General features: G+C 34.1%; 1 protein-coding gene across 6 annotated transcripts in view; it reads left to right on the top strand.

The window, feature by feature from the left end:
• The window catches only part of LOC109108024 (zinc finger protein 521-like), a 76,341-nt gene extending 59,277 nt beyond the window's left edge, over positions 1 to 17,064 (top strand). For all 6 annotated transcript variants that reach the window (XM_042769265.1, XM_042769257.1, XM_042769223.1 and 3 more), the window contains 2 exons: positions 9,586 to 9,701; positions 16,065 to 17,064. In XM_042769265.1, coding sequence (XP_042625199.1) covers positions 9,586 to 9,701; positions 16,065 to 16,094 — 146 coding nt within the window. In that variant the 3' untranslated portion in view covers positions 16,095 to 17,064. The remainder of the gene's footprint in view (positions 1 to 9,585; positions 9,702 to 16,064) is intronic.
• Positions 17,065 to 21,853: the final 4,789 nt, after the last annotated feature.

Here is a 21,853-nt window from a genome sequence, read left to right as displayed (position 1 = left end):
AAAAGTAAAAAAAAAAAAGAAGAAGCTATGTTTTTCAAAATATAAATATTTTGTAATAACAATATACACTACTGGTCAGTAATTTGAGGTCAGTCATTTTTTTTTCTTTATTTTTTTTTAAATAAAATCAATACTTTTATTCAGCAAGGATGTGTTAAATTGATAAAAAGTGATAGTAAAGAAAATATATTATTAGAATATATATTATTAGAATTTTTTTTTTTTTTTTGAATAAATGTAGTTCTTTTTAACCTTTTATTCATCAAAAATATTAGACAGCAGAAACTGTTTCCAACACTCATAATAAATCAGAATATTAGAATGATTTCTAAATGATCATGTGATAGACTGGATGTTACATGTGACACTGAAGGCTGGAGTAATGATGCTGAAAATTCAGCTTTGCATCACAGGAATAAATTATTTTTTTAAAGTATATTCAAATAGAAAAACTATTATTTTAAGTTGTAATAATATTTCACAATATTACTGTTTTTTCTGTATTTTTGATCAAATAAATGCAGGCTTGATGAGCAGAAGAGACTTCTTTCAAAAACATTAAAAATAGTAATGTTTCCAAACGTTTGACCTGTACTGTGTATATATATATATTGTATATAGTGTATATAAAAGTATTTTCAGGAATCGCTCATTCTGGTCAATCAGATCTTATTCACTTATGATATTCACTTTGCTTTTGGTGTGCACACACCCATAAGGTTAACATTACTTTTTAAAATTAACATTAACATTAATTTTAACATTAAATGTCTTTATATGCAATTCTTCAAAAGGGAATTTTAGGATTTGCTCCAAACCAAAAAGCACTGAATCAAACTTTACATCAATTTGAAGCAAAGAAATGTTTTGAAAATTAAACAAAGGGACTAGATTATGTATACAGTTAATTTATGAAAGAATTGTGAATAACGTCATCAAATCACCCAGTGGTACAACTGCTATGACTGGGTATCAGTTTTGCATATTAAAATAATAGATGCACGCAGATGTAAACAGTATGGGTCAGTTTGGTTAAAAATTTATATCACATGATTTGTAACAGACGAAGTGATAGTGCCACATGATCGAAACACTGTTACTCACACTTGTGTATTATGTCACAATTGTCAGAATAGTCAGCATAGTATCATCTTTTATTTTTCAATTCAATTCAAGTTTATTTGTATAGCGCTTTTTACGATACAAATCATTACAAAGCAACTTTACAGAAAATTAAGTTTCTACAATATTTAGTAGTAGCTTATCAGTGGTGACTGTCAGTTCATGTGCATATGGCAGAAATGTTCAGAAAAATCAATAAAGACGTAAAAAAACAGACGATTAACACTATTAACAGCAATTATGCAATCAAACTTATAGCAAAATGTGGTAGTTCTGTATGTTGTCTCTGGGTTAGCATCATCTGAGGTCCTCTGAGGGGTTTGGCATCATCTCTTCTCAGGTGTTCTGGATCCAGACTGGAGCTTGTGTAAATCCTAGGATGTAAATCCCGTGGCAAAGCAGAGAAACAAATAGAAACATAATTAGCGTAGCTGCTGTTCCAGCCAAGTAAAATTAATTAGATTAACCCAAGCTAAAGAATAATAATGCACATTTGATCAGATATAACTGCAGTCCAAAATTATGAGATGCATTATTTGAATGCTTGGCCAAAGAGGTGTGTTTTTTAATCTAGAGGAAGTGTGTCTCTGAACCCCGAACATTATCAGGAAGGCTATTCCAGAGTTTGGGAGCCAAATGCGAAAAAAAAGCTCTACCTCCTTTAGTGGACTTTGCTATCCTAGGTACTATCAAAAGTCCAGCATTTTGTGACCTTAGGGAGCGTGATGGATTGTAGCGTGGTAGAAGATTAGTTAGGTACGCAGGAGCTAAACCATTAAGGGCCTTATAAGTAAGTAATAATATTTTGTAAACTGATACGGAAATTAATAGGTAGCCAGTGCAGAGACTGTAAAATTGGGGTAATATGATTATATTTTCTTGACCAGTTAAGGACTCTAGCCACAGCATTTTGGACTACCTGTAGCTTGTTTATTGAGGATGCAGGACAAGCACCTAGCAGTGCATTACAATAGTCCAGTCTAAAGGTCATGAACGCATGAACTAGCTTTTCTGCAGCAGGAACAGGTAACATGTTTCGTAGCTTGGCAATGTTTCTAAGATGGAAGAATGCTGTTTTTGTAACATGGGAAATATGATTTTCAAAAGACAAGTTACTGTCTAATATAACACCCCAGATTTTTGACAGTAGAGGAAGTAACAGTACATCCGTCTAATTGCAAATTTGTAATCTACGAGATTCTGTGTAATGTTTTCTGGTCCAATAAGTAATATCTCTGTGCTTATCTGAATTTAATAGGAGAAAAATTACTGGTCATCCAATCTTTTTTACATTTTTAACACACTCTGTTAGCTTAGATAATTTTGAAGTTTCACCTGGTCTTGTTGAGATATATAGGTTGAGTATCATCAGCATAACAGTGGAAACTAATCCCGTATTTTCTAATTATATTACCAAGGGGCAACATGTATATTGAAAATAGCAGAGGACCTAGGACAGATCCTTGTGGCACTCCATATTTTACCAGTGATATATGAGATGACTCCCCATTTAAATAAACAAAGTGGTAGCAATCGGACAGGTAGGATCTAAACCATCTTAAAGCCTGCCCTTGGATACCTGTATAGTTTTGTAATCTTTTTAGTTTTGTAAATAGTTTTGTATATTTTCAGTCTCTCTGAAAAGCCTGCATCAAACTGTGTCTTGTATAAAAAAGAAATCAACAGCAAAATGAAGCTAACAAAGAAACAGTGTCTTACTGACCTCTTATATGTCAAAAGATCAAAGAAAGTTTGATTTCTCAATTCATGACCCCTTTAACTTGATTGAAAATGAGGCTGTGAGGGACAGGTTTACAGTCTTTACTATGGCACACACTGATAGGTCCTAGAACAAATCATTTTCACAACTCACAAGTTTTCGTCTACTGAAAGTACAATAATACTGAAAGTATGGAAATATGCTTCGTCAGCTGAACAATCGGTATGTTGTTAATCCATAGAATGCACTGTACTTCAGTCCCTCACAGCCTCATTTTCATTAAATATGGTGCTAGCCTGACTAGAGTCTATGTGGGGCACAAAGTTGTTAGTTCCTGCAGAGAGACTGGTTTCCATTGCATATATTTGCTATGTTATATGGGAGTTACTGTTAAGATTCATTTCCATCATCAGCATGTTTAGCATGATTTGGTGATCTGTAGGATTATGGTTAGTGTAGTTTTCATCAGGAATTCAACAAATGAACGTGATTTAATTGAATCACATTTGCAGTTTCTACAGACAAACAGTTTTCTTTCATTTATAGCATTGCTTCACAACCTCAAAGCCTTTGGTAGGTCTGCATTAAAAGGATTTTGCTTCTCTCCATGGAGAAAATCCTTGTTTGAGAAGGTTTGAGAAGCCCTGACTGGGGAGCTACATCAAGCATATAACTTTAAACCTTAAGCTGCATCTTATACAATCACTTTATCTTGATGTATTTCTCTACTGCAGCCTCAACAACATGTTTCATTTGTCTCTCTCTGTCTCTCTCTGCTTCTCTCATTCTTACTGACTTGATCTACAGGGCTTTTTTTTTTTTCATTTTGGCTTTATTTGGTGTTGGCGCCTGACAGACAGGTCCCACATCTCTTTCCGCACTCGTATTGATCATGCAGCAGAGAGAGAAAGAGAGAGAAAAGAAAGCAGCTCTGTGAGGACGGCATCCGCACTGCAGATATCATGACAAACATATGAACACACGCGTCACACAAACATCCGAACACTGATCTAGGGGTGTTTTCACACTGGTTAGATCATTTAATTTGTGCAAAATGTATTTTCTGAAATTGGATTCTGCTTGAAAACAGAAGCCTGGGGTTTGATCAATTGTGTGAGTGCTTTCTAACTCACCTTGCCAACAAGTGCGACCGATGCCCTGCAAACAGAGCATTGAGTGTATTTTCATTGCTGCTTGTCTCCACAGAAGCAGCTTTCAGACATCAGATTGCATTCTTTACATCTCTTATAGTGTTTTTGCGGCAGACAGATGCAAACACTTTTCTGTGCTTGTTGAGTTTTTGTAGAAAAACAAAAATCTCCCCTTAAGTGGTTATTTATACACAGTGGTAATCAGCTGCTGTTTGGGCTCATGTTGATGACACCAATGTATTGTGGTTCCAAATATGGCAAAAAAAATAAATAAAATAAAATAAAATAAAATAATATAAAATAAATTATATATATATATATATATATATATATATATATATATATATATATATATATATATATATATATATACATATATATATACATATATATAACACATATACATATATATATATATATATATATATATATATATATATATATATATATATATATGTATGTATGACATAAAAATTTGCTAAATTATGTTTCAAAATATATTTATGGAAAAATATTTTCTATCAATATATTTTTGCCTATTTTTTGAATATAAAATAAAAAATTTCAAGCATTTGAAAATATATATTTGCCATCCATACATTTCTGTCCAAGAAAATACATTCACATATGTCAGAAAAAAAGTGTCCAAAAAAATAAATAAATTATATATATATATATATATATAACCCTTCCTAAATTATTAAAACACTGACATTACCCTTACAAAAATATAAAAACACAAACACCCTATATATATATATATATATATATATATATATATATATATATATATATATATATATATATATATATAATAAACAAATTACATATTGTTAAATCATAAAATCATAAATCTGGTTTTCATCACTTAGCCTAAATTTAGGCTGTAAGACTGGAAATGTATTTTCTGGACCCTGAAATACATTTTGAAATATGTTTTTGTTAATGAAGATTAAAAACTAAATATATTTTCAAATTCAAATTAAAAATATTTTATTTTACTGTTTTCAACATATTTGGAATGTATTAAAATATGTTTTGGCTGGGAAAAAAATCTGCATGGGTCAGAGTCAACTATAATATATTTAATATATAAAATATAAGACACACCTTCGGGGACCAGGGTTGGAGCTGAAACAATCAAACCTAGAGTGAGACTCAACTGAAACGTTTACGCTCTTCACTGAGTAGAATATGGTGGCCTTTCAATTCAGCTCATTCTCTCTGGCCTCTACAGGCACAAATTATTATCGTAAGTAATATCATTTTACCAGCGGAAAATCTGAAATTATATACAATTTTAATGCATTATTTCAAGACGACCAGTTTTAATAGAAGCGTTTGTTTGGGGACTGCAGCCTGAGAGAGTGGAGGCAGGAATGAAGGAATGCGGATGGGGAAGGACAGACGCAGCGTGCTCATGCAAAGCGAGGGAGGATGAGAGAGGAGAGAGGGAGGAAGGAGGTAAAAGAGGAGTTGAGGAGCTATCCAAAGGCAGCGGGGGGATGTCAGAAGTGTCGCTCTCGCGGGACGCATTTGACAGCTATGTGAAGTCAGGCAGCCCGCAGCTGAAAGTAGCTCCGCTCACCCTGGAGGAAGCCGAGCACAGAACAAACACTCTGCATGCCACTTATGAGCTTTTGTCTCACTTTACACAACAAAACACAACTGTTTTACACTCAATTGTGTGCACGATGATGCTGCCTGGCCCTGGGTTTGTAAATATGTGCCCATCAATACAAAATAACTTCTTGTACAATACATTTAATACAAATGATATGAAATAATAACAATTAAAAAGTTAATTGTGCTCAAATTAGACCTTACTTTTTTAAGATTAGTAGGATTAGATAAATTCCTTAACACTGAGTTTACCAATTAATATGAAAGCCCTATTATAAATAAATGTATTTGAATAAGTGAAAAAAGACAATCTATCCTCATGGATGGCTGGAATCATCCACATGTACATTAAAAAAATCTATTTTTTTTAAACAATGTAGCAGCACTCTAATATTAGCATGCATAAGTACTATAATATCCCATAATCCCATTCTGCACATTTGTGATACTTACTGTAAAGTGTGACCTATTTCTGTTCTACATTACATGATTCTGCATTACTTGCATATGCTTATTTAAGTAATGTTAATAAGTTAGGCCTTATTTTAAAGTGCAACTAAAACTTTTATTAAAAATAAATAACAAACAAACAAAAAAAAAAAAAAAAAAAAAATGATGCACAGTGATAAATAATTTTATAATAAACAAGACAGAATTTCCCTGATCTTGTTAAATATTATATGTGTCTGTTGAAGCCATTAATAAGTGCAATCTCAATTTTGTGTCAAGAAGAAGAAAAAGAAAAAAATAATCAACATAAACTGCTGAGTACCTTCATGGGGAAGAACTACATTACCCATAATCCCACCAATCATTACCATGGAAACAGGAGTGACCTCAAAAGTACTTTAGTAACAGCGTCTTCTGTCTCTGATTGGTGGATCTGTTTTAGAGATCCAAATTTAGCTCGATTTGAGCGTGATTTAACAACCCTGGAGTTCAGGAACCCAGTTTGGAGGCAAAGATAGAAAATAGAGATATATTCTAAAGAAAATGCAATCAGTGTCTGTGTCAGAGATGTGAAGATATTGGACACCAGAAATGTGTATACAACCATAGATCTTAGATTTTCCTGTATGCTCAGAAAATGTTCACAGAAGTTTTTATATGATACTTAAATATGAGAACTTCTGTAAACGTTCTGCAAATGTTGGAGAAGTGTGAATTGCTGTCAGTTCACGGTAGGATCCAGCAATAGTCCTTAATAAATGCTCTTTAATATGTTCAGATGGTTTCTGCTTTACAGTACGTTTCAGGAAAAATGCTTTATTACTTTTAAGTAACTTAATAAAAAATAAATTTACTTGCTGTTCTTTGTTATTTAATGATATCTAATACATTAAGTAAAGTTAACATGCACCTTGAATGTTAAGACTTGTAAATGAATAAATAGGCATAAACCAAGATAAATTAATGTAAAGAGGAGTTGCTAGTTCATATGTTAAATGATGCATTAACAAATGATAAGTTATCAATATTTAGAAATGCATCGTCGTATGTCCAACTTAACACTTTAAAAATAAGGTCCTATTTGTTGACATTAGTTACCAACATTAGTTAACTTGAACTAAAAATGAAAAATACCTCTAAAGCATTTATTAATCTTGGTTAATGTTCATGTCAGAATTTACTAATACATTATTAAAATCAAAATTGGCATCTGTTAATATTATTTCATGGACCTGAGCTAATATGAATTAACGATGAACATTTTTTTTTATTTTTATTTTTTATTATTATTAACTAACCTTAACAAAGATGACCAAATAATACTGTAACATGTATTACTTAATGCTAGTTAATGTTAGATAATGCATTAAGCAGTGTTCACTACTAGGACCTTATTCTAAATTGATATTTGAAGGCTGTATGCAGATCTTGTTCATTGTTAGTTTTGGATCAACTATTGGGTTAACTAATGCACAACGTTGTTGTAAAGTTTTACAGATAATGGAAATTGTAATCTACCATTGTACTAGTAACCATTTTATACATGGTTGAAAATAAATCACGTCCATCTATCTCTATATATTATCGCTCATTTAATCTCATATGTAGGATCTCAAACCCACATAAATGATGTGAACTAGAAGACACATATTCTCATTGACCCTAATAAAGCTTGTTTGGTAGCAGTGAACATCAAAGTTGGGTCTAAATCCAAAATCCACACAGTGACATGAAGGCAAAAGTTGTTTATCCCTCGTAAGAAATTCAAATGAAGACCAGAACTCACTCTTTACCTCAGAGACACGACTCGTGTGTGTGTGTGTGTGTGTGTGTGTGTGTGTGTGCAACTAGCCACCCTTAACATATGGGTCTCTAAAAACAAACAGCATGTTTGAAGTACTCCTGTGAGAATAACTGCATGCTCTCTCTCTCTCTCACACACACACACACACACACACACACATTCAGCAGCTCTATGGCTTAATTAAAGGCACACAGACACACTATATGTTTTAAGTGCCATTTCAAAGATTATATGTGACTGAAATCAGGCTACGCATAAATAAAGAGTCTGCATGAATATTAATAATGTCAATATAATTAGCACCGTTGACTAATAGAGACAGTGTTTTTGCATGTGGAAGGGACTGCAGTTCCTGTGCTTGTTTATGTCCCTACAGTGGCAAAAAAAAAACAACATCATTACTCACCACTCACCACTACTAAAAAAAACACCGACCGCTGACCGTTATCCACTCAGACACAGAGCAGGGCCTGCCAAACCCTGGATACTTCCAGCTGGATGCTGAATCAAAGCCGCATTACATTCGCAGAGTGTTTTGACCGAAAGAGTTGTGCGCAAGAGGGATTGATCCTCCCATGATGCGAAGGACTGGAAACATTCAGGTTTCCCAGCATCTTGATTCACTCATTCATGACAATACTTCTTTCATATGCTGCCAAACTGTAAAAACTGAGCTCGGAAAACAGAACACGACTCATTAACACTATAAAAAAAAGAAAAAAAACAAAAAAAATAACCAGAGAGAGCTTCCTCTGCGTCCTCGTGTGTGTTTCACCATAAACACTACTGTAAAATGCAGGTTAAGTGTTTGCTTATTGTATGTGATCCATGAAGAAAAGTGATTTGAGAGAAAAACAGAGAGAAATTTATTGGTATTCAAAACATTTTCTTTTGAAAAAGTAGTTTTATTGCATGTACACAGCAGTTAAAAGAAACCCCCACTCATTATTTATTATAACTGCTTTCTACATATTTGAATCATAGTAAATTCAGTAAAACTATGAAATAACATGGAAGTATATAAATTATGCAGAGATCAATCGTGTACAACAAATTTGTGAATTTGTCATTTTTTAAAAAGTTCCCAACCTCTGTCATTTCTTTCATTTATTTATTTATTTATTTATTTTAATTATTGATACTTTTATTCGTCAAGGACACATTAAATTGATGAAAAGTGATGGTAAAGACATTTATAAAAAATTACCAAAAAATACAAATTAAAATACTAAGATTTTAAACTTTGTATTTATCAAAGGATCCTGAAAACAAAAAAATATCATGTAATAAAAAATAAATAAATAATAATAATAATAATAACAAATAACAAATAAATAAATAAATAAAATGCAGAAACTGTTTTCAATACTGATAATAATCTGAAATGTTTCTTGTGCAGCAAATCTGCATATTAGAAAGATTTCTGAAGGAGCATGTAACATGGAAGACTTTGCATCTCAGTCACAGTTATTTTAAATTATAATAAAATTTAAGAATATTAATGTTTTTACTGTATTTTTTTTAACAAGTAAATGCAGCATTGCTGAGCAGAAGATATTCTTTTAAAAGCATTAACAATTCTTGTCTACAAATTTGTCTACAGTACTAATTTCAAGAAATTAAGCATAGGCCTGTGTGTTAAAAAGCTTTAAGATGCAAAACAAGTAGTGTGTATGAAAAGATGTGACTTTAAAACATGTGCTGTCTCGTTGCAGTTTTCGTGCAGGCCTGTAAACTGCAGCAGCACATCTTCACCGCACACGGGCAGGAGGACAAGATCTACGACTGCTCACAATGCCCTCTGAAGTTCTTCTTCCAAACCGAGCTTCAGGTGAGACAAACTGAGAATGAGGATGCCATGCTGAGATCACGTGATCTGCCAAATAACCTCATCATGACGTTTTGCGTCGCAGAGCAAATAAAGGAAGACATACGGTTGTAAATAGGGTGTGTTTTCAGTGGCATTAAGCAAAAAAATTGTAAATATGTGTCACTATAACGCCCCAATACCACCGTCAGATCAGCCAGTGAAGCATGAACAAAACATAAAGGCAAAGCATCATGGGATAGTCTGAAAATCAGTTTTGTAGCTGTAACATTGAGATGCGACATGAAAGAAAGCTCATTGAAATCAGGCACTTGCTTATATAATATTATACAATATAATGATACATGCATTTTCCTGCAACTGTAGAGTAATTAGTCATGTGGCATTTACAGCTCCGGTGATTGGCTCCAAAAATGACTTATGTACAGAGATGGCAGATTTCAAATTGTATACTTCCTTTATCAACAACCGCATTATTTTTCAGATATTATAGACGTCCTTAGATGAGTGCTGTGAATTTCTCATATTCATTTTTAAACCTGTCCCCTTTTCATAACATCTCTGTTTTTCCCCCCTTTATATTTATGTCGGCCTTACACTTAGGATCCTTTTTCCTTTTCTTTCACTGTGAGAGTAAAAATACCTCAACTGTTTCTGTTTCTTTTCACTTTAAAAATGTCAAACCAAAGACTTTAATGAAAGACTTTGAAGAAAGCAAGAATGAAACCAGCTAAGGAGCAGCTAAACATTTTGAAACATACCTGTGCTTGTAATGAAACCAAAATTCTGACTTGAGCTTCTAATATATAGCTTCATAATCTATATAGGATGGAAAATTGTATTGTGGCCCTCTTTACCTCGCACAATTAGAAGATTTACACCATGTTAATAGGAGTTTAGTCATTTTTATGTTAGTGTGACATCATGGCAATAAAAAGGATCTACTGTGGAGCTCTTAAAGCAGATTCTTAACTTTACTGCTGTGATGCATATAAACAGGTATAGTGAAGACAGCAGTGAATTCTCCTGGTAGACAATCAGATATTTCATTGACAAATAAATGGGACAAGTTATCCACACATAAGGAAACTAATCTTTCCTGGAACAGTATCTTTTTTAGTGGCTGCAGCTCTCGTGGGAAATATGCTAGATATTGCTTGTTATGAATACAACATATTTTATATGATCTCATACATGTGGAATTTCAAAGTTGTCTTTTACTCTGGATGAGAAAGGCCTCAAAGTTATTAACCAGTTTTTACAGTCTTTGCAGTGTATAAGTGTGCACTGATGGACATTCAGAATATGAGAGCATTGCTAAAACTTTATTTTAATGTCCTTTTTACACATCACATATATTTACAATAATAAAGTATAATTATGCATAAGTACTGTACAAGCAACTAACACTAAACCAAACCCTAAACTAAACTCTAAACCTATATTAAGTACACGTATATTTACATTGGAACAAGGACAACTTAAGATAAAATGAAAATTCAGCCTTTTTAAAAGCATATTATAAATCTTATTGTGAACAGTTCATCAGTGAATGTTTCATAACTAGATCTTCCAATGAAATGCAGGACATATGCAGGACTTCTCCAAACATGTAGTCAACTTAAGTTCCGCCCCCACATGGTCATCTGAAGCCACGCCCACATCTCAACATCCAATCAACAGCCAGTGCATAGAACCAAGTTCCGCCCTACATTTCGCTACACTCAGATATGCATCACAATACAGACAAAAAGATCTGTTGCTACTTCTGTTTCTGTTTTTATTTACTTATTTATGTGTTTTGTGATTTTTGAATTCACATACAATAATTCGTAATCATAGATAATAATATCAGAAATTTCACATTTCAAACATCTGGTTATCTTAAAGTGGAAGAGAAGCAGTCAGCCAAGTTTACATTATTTAGTAAACTGTTTTCCACTTCAAATAAAAATAAATAACAAACATGATTAATATTGCCATTTTATAGATAAAAGGATGTTTTGTTATAGCTTTTGGAGCAAAGGCACTGACATCTTGCAATAACACAGTGTTGGTCAGTGAAGTAATATAAACATTTCTTTACTTTTTCAACATGTGTGTTTGCTTTTCTTGGTTTCAACACACACGTGTGTTTGGTTTTCAAACATAGCACCCTTTTGATCTAATACAGCCAGAGTCTTTTTGGGAAAAAAGATGCAACACATGTTTTTATTCACACCTGGATTTGGGGATCCTCTGCCATTCCTCCTTGCAGAGTCCTCTCCAGTTCTGTCAGGTTGGATGGTAAAACGTTGGTGGACAGCCATTTTCAGGTCTCTCCAGAGATGCTCAATTGGGTTTAAGTCAGGGCTCTGACTGGGCCATTCAAGAACAGTCACGGAGTTTTTGTGAAGCCACTCCTTCGTTATTTTAGCTGTGTGCTTAGGGTCATTGTCTTGTTGGAAGGTGAACCTTCGGCCCAGTCTAAGGTCCTGAGCACTCTGGAGAAGGTTTTTCGTCCAGGATATCCCTGTACTTGGCCGCAATCATCTTTCCCTCGATTGCAACCAGTCCGTCCTGTCCCTGCAGCTGAAAAACACCCCCACAGCATGATGCTGCCACCACCATGCTTCACTGTTGGGACTGTATTGGACAGGTGATGAGCAGTGCCTGGTTTTCTCTACACACATACCAGAGAATCTTAAACAAAAAAGTTCTATCTTGGTCTCATCAGACCAGAGAATCTTATTTCTGTCCATCTTGGAGTCCTTAAGGTGTTTTTTTTCATGTGTCTTGCACTGAGGAGAGGCTTCCTTCGGGGCTACTCTGCCATAAAGCCCTGACTGGTGGAGGGCTGCAGTGATGGTTAACTTTCTACAACTTTCTCCCATCTCCCGACTGCATCTCTGGAGCGCAGCCACAGTGATCTTTGGGTTCTTCTTTACCTCTCTCACCAAGGCTCTTCTCCCCCGATAGCTCAGTTTGGCCGGACGGCCAGCTCTAGGAAGGGTTCTGGTCGTCCCAAACATCTTCCATTTAAGGATTATGGAGGCCACTGTACTCTTAGGAACCTTAAGTGCAGCAGAAATGTTTTTGTAACCTTGACCAGATCAGTGCCTTTCCACAATTCTGTCTCTGAGCTCTTCAGGCAGTTCCTTTGACCTCATGATTCTCATTTGCTCTGACATGCACTGTGAGCTGTAAGGTCTTATATAGACAGGTGTGTGGCTTTCCTAATCAAGTCCAATCAGTATAATCAAACACAGCTGGACTCAAATGAAGGTGTAGAACCATCTCAAGGATGATCAGAAGAAATGGACAGCACCTGAGTTAAATATACGAGTGTCACAGCAAAGGGTCTGAATACTTAGGACCATGTGATATTTCAGTTTTTGTTTTTTAATAAATCTGCAAAAATGTCAACAATTCTGTGTTTTTCTGTCAGTATGGGTTGATATTCACAAATCAATGCAAACCCACTCAATATAAAAAAAAAAGAAAAAACTGAATAAATACAACAAACACTGAAAAATCTGAATACATACATTAACAAATTTTAGGCTATATATAAAATAACAATACAGTTATATATATATATATATATATATATATATATATATAAAGGTTACATCTTTGAAATCAGTTAACTAAATAATGTAAACTTGACTGTTTGCATCACTTCCACTGCTTGCTTGTAACAGTCGAGAGAGAGATCATGAAGAACTTGCATTAACATATATATGAATCCAAACAAAAGGGTTTATCTGTGGTTTACTTCGCTGTCAGAATCACACTTATCTGTCCATCAGAAAGTCAAGGTTGTTTTCTTTGGACTGCTGTCTTGTGTGGGATCTTGTTTCTGCAGTCGTCTCCGCTCAGTCAGAGGTCACGAGGATGGATGGATACAGATATGTTTTATTTATTTGTGTTGAGCTCATATAGGTGAAGATGAAGGGCTGTGACAGACCGTCTGCCCCCGACCCAAACTCCTTATACCCTGAGCTCAGTGAGGAGTCACCGCACCACCACTGACCTGCCAAGAGCATGATGGGAAAAACTCAACCTAATCAGCTCTCATAGGAACAAACACCTCACCTTTACACCCGTATACACACAGTAACATACCTTATATATCTCTACACATAACACACCCACCGAAATACAAAACTGGATGTTACTTGTTTGTGAAATTTGATGAATGTGCTTTTAGGTTGTACATAATTTGTGCTAAAGTCATGATAGCATACAATAATCTTCATAATCTCCTGCTGTCCTTAAAATTTTTGGATCATGCTGAAAGTAATGTTCATGTACTGATGTGCTTGGCCCCATAATTCCTCCCATACTATATTGTTTAAATATTTGCTTATAATAGCTCTTTCTTCCATCTCATCAACATTTAATTAATTGCAACTGCTATGATTGAATAGCAAATGTTAAAAATAATTATGCTTACCTACCCACTTTCTGTGGGTGGTACTTTATTAAAAATAAATAAATCAATAAATTCTATTGATCATATTTGTGGGTGTTAATATAGCAACATTAATTGAAATGTGATTTTATTTCGTCTACTTTAGACATTCTACTAACTTTAAGTAACTTTGCATGTAATTAAATGTAATTATAAAATGTAAATGTGACACAGTGCTATTTTAGTGCAATCAGGTTAAACTGGATTGGATAAGATTCAGGTTTGCACTGAAGCAATTCCTTAATCAATTAATCAGGTCAACAATAACCCTCCGATTAATTCATGACAGCAGCTACATGAAAAACTAAATCCATGTTTCTCTGAATATTTTTATCAGCATTCACAGCGGACAAAACAACAAACCCAATTTTCTAAACATAGTTTTCTATCACTCAGTCTTTTGACATTAACTCTGAATTTCTAGTTTACAGTTCACTCTGAAGCACAACAAGAATAAAAGCTTTTGACTTCAGGTTTAAGATTGCTCAGATGTTTTTAAAATATGATTCGTACACAAAAGTGTAACGAAAGCCCCGATATTACCCAAGAGTGACACAGATCAGATACAGACAGCAGCAAACCGCCGCATCCTGCGAGAGTTTGCGTGTGTGTTTGTGTTTGTTCCCGCCTCTGGCTGGGTCTGATGTGTGTATGCAAACACATCGTCTTGAGACGGTGACAGACCCTATGAGCAGCTCATTCTCTGCTCATCACCGCTGGGAGACGCACAATCCAAACAAACAGGTTTGATCTGTGACACACTTCTGCTTCCTGTAAACTTCCTGTGAACTTTTTACAAGCGATTCTGTTAACGTGAAATAAAAGATACTTTGCTTCAGCATTTTCAAGATGCACACTGTTGTGCAAGGGTTTCAGTTAAAGTCATTTAGCAGAATTACTACTGATGGCTTTATTGGGGAAAGTGAATCTTGGTCTAACTGTAAAAACTCAAGAGTCCATCTAAAACTACTGTAAGCTGCATTTTCAAATTGCATTTATAATTGTTGTGCATGCAGCTTTGATGAATTCATATAAAATTTGGAACTTTTGTACTTTATTTTTTTTCTCACTGCAAAATCATTGAAATGAACTAGTGACAAAAAAACAAACAAACAAACAAAAAAAAACATTAGTTGTTGACCAGTTATGGGATCAAAATAAATTAATAAAATAAAAAATGACAACAAATATTCTAGTTGTTGAATAGTTATTTGATTCTGCAAAAACACATTAGACCACAGGACTGCTTGGTCACATGATTATAAACTGTAAAATTACTTCCTTATCAATGACCATCTTCTCACAGACCCTGGCCTGTTGGGTTGACCAGCCTCTACATTGTCCTTTTCTGTGATAATCACAAAATGAATTCCGGTGATGTCCTGCTCACCTCCTGAGGCTTTCCTTGTTCCTTAAATTCACCCTTCCTTGATGAAGGATATTGCCTTCAGCTGCTTCTGACTCGGTTTCTCCATTTATATTATGGTCAAGGTCAGGCACGTCGGTTTAACCACTGTCACATTTCAATGTTTCATTCTGAACAAAAGTAAAAACAAAAGCTATAAAACTTTTCTTTGTTCTCTCTTTAGTCAGCACATGCATTTTTAGCTTCTGTTTTTATTTTGAGATATTTTGACTAGTTTTTGTTAAACCAAAGCTGCCTGAAAGCAAGCTTGTGTGTTTGTTTGTTTTTTTCTAAATCAAAACAGAACAGTGCAGAATCACACAGGCAATGTGATATAATGAATAAATATGACTACACCAAATGAGTGTTGATTGTTCAAGCCTGTCTGATTCACGTGTTCAAGTGAATGTTCAAACAAACGCAGTGTGAACACATTCTCATCTGGGCTAAATGTTTAAGAAACTGTTACAGCGTTGATTAACTTGCATTGTATTTCCTTTTCCAGAACCACAGTCTGAGTCTGCACAGCAGTTAACAACAGAACCTCCTGGAAGAGATTCAAGACCCCCTCATGACCCAAGAGATATATGAACATTGCATTTTTGTGTTGCACTCAGTCAAACAAAACAATTCTGAAGAAACGAAGGCAGGGTAGATGTTTGACATTCAGTGTCCAGCAACCTATTTGTAAGTAATATCCTTCATGTTTTGCTTTTCTTTTGCTTGTAAAGTCTTGAATTTCTATTGTTAAAAAATAAACGTGTTTGAACATTACAAAAGAAACCAGATTGAGCAGATATGAGAAAGAATTTGGGCTCACAAAACAAGATGATATCAGGAAAACTGAGCCCAGCCTGCCTCATGTGATCAGAACATCAAACTTTTGCGTGACATGAAATATAAAAAATAATGTGTCGAATATATGCAAAATCAGAACAGTACAGAAGCAGCAGTAATCCATTCCTAATGATCTTCTCATATCCTGAGGTCATTTCTCACAGTTAGAGAAACTGTTGTCTGTCCATGTTGACTTGTATATTTCTGTTTTTAATGTTTACTGCTTGCTGAAGTCTGGATGTGTCTGGAATGTTTCTTTCTATAAGAAAGAGGGCGGGGACTTTTATTCTCTGTTGTCTCCATTTGTCTCATTGGGTTTGGCTACACAAATGCTGTCAGGAGCATGTCACGGCTGACTGATGTGTAATGCCCTACTCTTACTGTATCGACGTTGTGTCTGATATGTACAGTGTATACCAGTTTTACATTAAATGAAATTGACATGCACTTTTGCAGCACTCCATACTTTTATGGATGTTTTTGTTTTGAGCTTACTCTATACACACTTGATAAGTGGCAACTGGACAATTGGAAATGAGACTTTTATTATGTGTCATGACATGTCAATTAAAAAAAAAAGGTTCTTTAAAAGATTAACTGAGGTCCGATTTGTTGGACCTTTTTGTGTTCTCATGTGATGAAAAGATTAAACTTGTATGACGATCTGCTGTGTTTTTCCAAAGAGGTTTCATTACTGTGTTTTTATGTTTTTTTTTGTTTTTTTTTATGTATATTCTTTTCCCAAACATTATATAAAAATAAATAAATATTAAAAAAAATAATAATAATGAATACACACACACACACACACACACACACCATACACAGTGCCCAAAGATTTTTTAAGTGACACTTTCCATATATAGGATACAATTTTTATATATATATATATATATATATATATATATATATATATAATATATATATATATATATATATATATAATAATATATATATAAATAATAAAAAATACCCAAGTGTCAGTGAAAGGAAGTGTTCAACCTTCAGAAAATGTTGTCTATCCACCTCAGAAGGTTGAACTAAATTTCCAACCAGCTGTTCCATTTATTAAAGAGGTTTTAATCTGTTGCAACATTTGGGACATGTCTGAATATTTATATTTCTCTCTTCCAAATGGTCCTGGACTGAAGCTGCATGTACAGGGAAGATCAGCCTCAGCTTGAGAGGCACAACGCTGGATTTGTGGGTGAAGAGGCACTGTGGTAACCTTTTGGTTTTATGAATGACACAGAATTCAAACCTTGGAACATAATTCAATAAAAGCACAAGCTGCTCCAGGACAGCCGCCATTCTTCTTTCTGTCTGTAAACGCTGATATGAGGCTAATTTACAAATCTGACGAGCTTTACAGAGGGTCTGATGTGCTGATGAACAGCATATGATGTGAGCTTTATCTTTGTCACATGCTGTTTCATGCTGGCCTGGAAAACAGGTAACTTCAAAATCTAACATGGATTCCACATATTATCTCTCAGTGTCCAGTAGATATTGTGTTGGTCACTCTGATTAGCTTCGTTGACATAAACTTCAGGAGCTGTTCTAGTGTAGTATAAATCTAAGTATAAAGAAACTCCCGCAATGGAATCTCTTTTATGGCCTCCTGGTCTATCTCTTAATATAAAGAACATATATTGATGGCCTAAAATAATGCATGCTAACAGTGTCCAGTGAAGCAATTATGAGCCGTGTTGAACTTCATGCAATTGAGCAGCGATGAAACCATTGGGAATAAAGACGGCTCACATGATGCTTGTGTCCCAGTAGCTCAGCTGGGTGAGATCAACACCAAGGTTGTGGGACTGATTCCCAGTGGATACACACACACACTAATTAAAATGCCCTAACTAGCTGCCTCATTTAAAGGTGGTGTAGGTGATTTTTTCCAGAACCATTTTTTGTTATACTGGTTGAAAGTTGCTTCACATCCTGATAGCAATCAATAATTAAAGTAGTCTAGATATAAAACTGAACATCCACTGTGGAAGGCTCAGGGCCATAAATTGTTCATCCAAAGTTGCAACCAATGCAATGATAGGATGTCCTACCTGTCTGTCAATCTATTTGCATACATCTGCACAGCCAATAATGAGAGTTTGGGGGCGTGGCTACAGAAACATCTTATCCAAATGCAAACATACAATATTAATTATATTTGTTTTAAGAGCGAATGCTTATCAGTTTGAAATACAATGATTAACCAAAAAACACAGAGACAGACAATAGAGAAAAACAAGGGTAAACAAGGGTTTTTTTTTCCCGACAGGTAAACTAAACTTCAAGTTAAAAGTATTCCTATATGTTGTTGCTTTTAATGAAAGTGGCCTGAATTTGACCTGTGAGACATGCTTTCTCTTGTATAGAGCCGTGAGAGCTGTGTTTGTGATGTTTGAGTTGGGAGAGACGTTTTTTTTAAAAAAATGATCATGCAAACATACAATATTAATTATATTTGTTTTAAGAGCGAATGCTTATCAGTTTGTTTAGCATTCAGAACTTATGTCATATGTTTGCATAATTAATTTGCTGGTGTGAACAGTTGTGGATATTAATTGTCAGTTTTGTTTTGTTCTACAGTTAAATGTGCACATTAATAATCTAAACCACAACGATCAAAACTGGATTAAAAAAATAAATAAAAAAATCTAAATCCACGTTATTGTTATCATGTCATTGATAACAAAGATGTTGTGTGTACTTTGGTTTTACACTTATTACCTTAATATCTACTATGTTTTCATACACTACTGATTTGACATCAAAGAACACAATTTCATGACATGAGCTTATATATGATCTATACAATGATATCCACCCTAAAACCCTGTTTGCTTTACTTGCATTGTTGTGTTCAAGACATTCTTTTCTAGTATTATATTCTTATCTTTGTTTTTCAGAGCCAGTTTTTTCATCTAAATGCAGCTCTTCCATCCAAGTCCCCAAATGCCCACTTTAGTTAATAATAATCAGTTTATTGTTAAAACAGCGTATTGCTTATGACAAATAGTGCTCCTGATCAACCTCTTCATTCTCTTTGTTATTATCTTTGCTAGTTGTCTTTTATTCTGCTTTTCTTTTGCAGAAATAAAAAGGATCGATTAAATATGGAACAAAATGAAGCAGCATCTTTCTAAACTCTCATGTCGTTAAAATGGAGATGATGTCTTGTGTGAGATATTAATGGGCTATGTTATACAAGCATGTCACATTATTCTGTCTGTATGTTTCATGTCATTATCACTTCTTGTAGTGACCTTCTTCAGGGACCCACTGGAGGAATGATAAGTGCTGCAATGTATCCACATTACCGGGTTTTTAATTGCTTTGTTGAGACTATACCGTTATACTGTTGCTTTCTGGTGATTAAACCAAACGAAATCATGAGATCAGGATTTGAAAGATTGACTAGCAGTGTTACAAGTGTGATCAGTCTGGAGGTTTGTATGAAGAGAATTTAAGGTAACACTTTAGTATTAGGACCAATTCTCTTTATTAAATAGTTGCTTGTTAACATGCTTATTATTAACATACAACAACCCACACATATTGGCTATTTATTAGTACTTATAAAGCACATATTCTACATGACCATATTCTATTCTACTCTAATCCTACTGTACCAAATACCTAAACTCTGACTCATTTCTTTGCTGTATCCCCCCACCCCCAGATTTTATTTTCTTTCTTTTTTATTCTTTTTTTGTTTGTTTGTTTCATAATGTATATGTATAGCCACTTCATTACAAAACTTTTCATTAAACTTCAATGCAAATTCAATTATGTTATAAATTAAAATTATTTTAAAACCCACCCAAAATGCAGTCAGAGTGTATGATGTTCAGGAGAAAGATCAACAGTGACATCTAATGGACAAAATCAGTCAGCAGGACAAACCCAACAGAAGATCTGTCTATCTGTCTGCCTGTATACAGGATTAGTCAGAATTTAGTTATGCATGTATTTATTTTCAAATGGTACACAATACAGTACTACAGTTAACAGGAAGTGTGATGTCAGTATACTGTTATTGCATGTCTCTGATTTCTCTGTGATGTATATGAGTCTGACATTGCATTGTATCACACTCTTTATTGTCATATCAATTCAATAATGTTTCTACTTCAGTCTATGTAAACACTACCAGACAAAAGTTGGAATGGATGGTGAAGGAAAAGCGGCCATCGAGTGTTTAGCAAACAGGAGAAAAGTGTGTGCAGAGCTGTAAAATTAAAAGAGTCTAAAATATAAAGGATTTTTTGTTTTTTGCACAGTTTTGGCCACTACTTATTTCCCCTTTGTGTGTCACAGTTTATATGGCATAGTTTGATGATTTTGAAATATGGAAATAGTAATAATAAATAAGCAGTTATTTCAGTTTTTGACTGGTACCGTGTACAATTTAATCTTAATTCAAAATCTAAATCATTATATGAGTGTGTTTGTTTCTGAATAATTCATAGCAGAACAATAGCTTTAATTATAATTTAAATCATAGATTAAGAGTTTGGCACCAACTGAAAGAAAAATGTTGTTCAGTAAGAACACAGAGAAAAAAAATACTATTGAAGTCAATGCCTACCATCAACTGTTTGGTTATCAACATTCTTCAAAATATCTTATTTTTAGATAAGATTTAGATAGATTTAGATAGAATTTTCATTTTAAACGAACAATCCCTTTAAAGAGTCATGAAATACTTAAACATTTTTGAGGTGTATACAGGTATGTATTGGATGTGATGGAAGACATTGTCAGCATGTTTTTATACACACACACACACACACACACACACACACACACACACACACACACACATATATATATATATACACACAGGTGAAAGTCACATGAGAGGAGGATGTGTCTCTATCCCTGTAAGACTGGCTTATTATCTTCTCTCTTCTCACACTCGTAATCATTGCACAAAGTGGGTCATACTGCAGGAAAGGGACTAATTACAAAGTAAACAATTCACCCACTCAGACATCACTTTCCATCACATATGAATAAAAATTATGAAATCAGTGAACCACTTATTAAAGAGCACTTAGCGTGATTAAACCAACATCTTATACACCACTTAAAGCTGTATCAAAGATGTTCTACTAGGAATAAAAATTCAAGATCGTATCGAACCTATGTTATACCTTGTGTTGATTCAGTCTATAGCACATATCTGCCTATATATGTATATATAATTCATTGTCACATAAAATTTTATTACCTCACAAACTATGATAGTTGATTAATAAAGACATATTTTCATGTTGCTCCATGATACTATGAGGGTTAAAACTATATATATATATATATATAGTATTTATCTTTAAATCACATTTCTAATGTGAAACAAGACAAAAATACTGATTAAGACACTTATTTTTTTACAATATATATATATATATATAGTATTTATCTTTAAATCACATTTCTAATGTG

The sequence above is a fragment of the Cyprinus carpio genome, chromosome A2 (assembly GCF_018340385.1).
Source record: "Cyprinus carpio isolate SPL01 chromosome A2, ASM1834038v1, whole genome shotgun sequence".
Lineage (NCBI taxonomy): Eukaryota > Metazoa > Chordata > Actinopteri > Cypriniformes > Cyprinidae > Cyprinus > Cyprinus carpio.
Note: the sequence above shows the minus strand (reverse complement) of the source record. Positions and strands in the feature narration are given on the sequence as shown.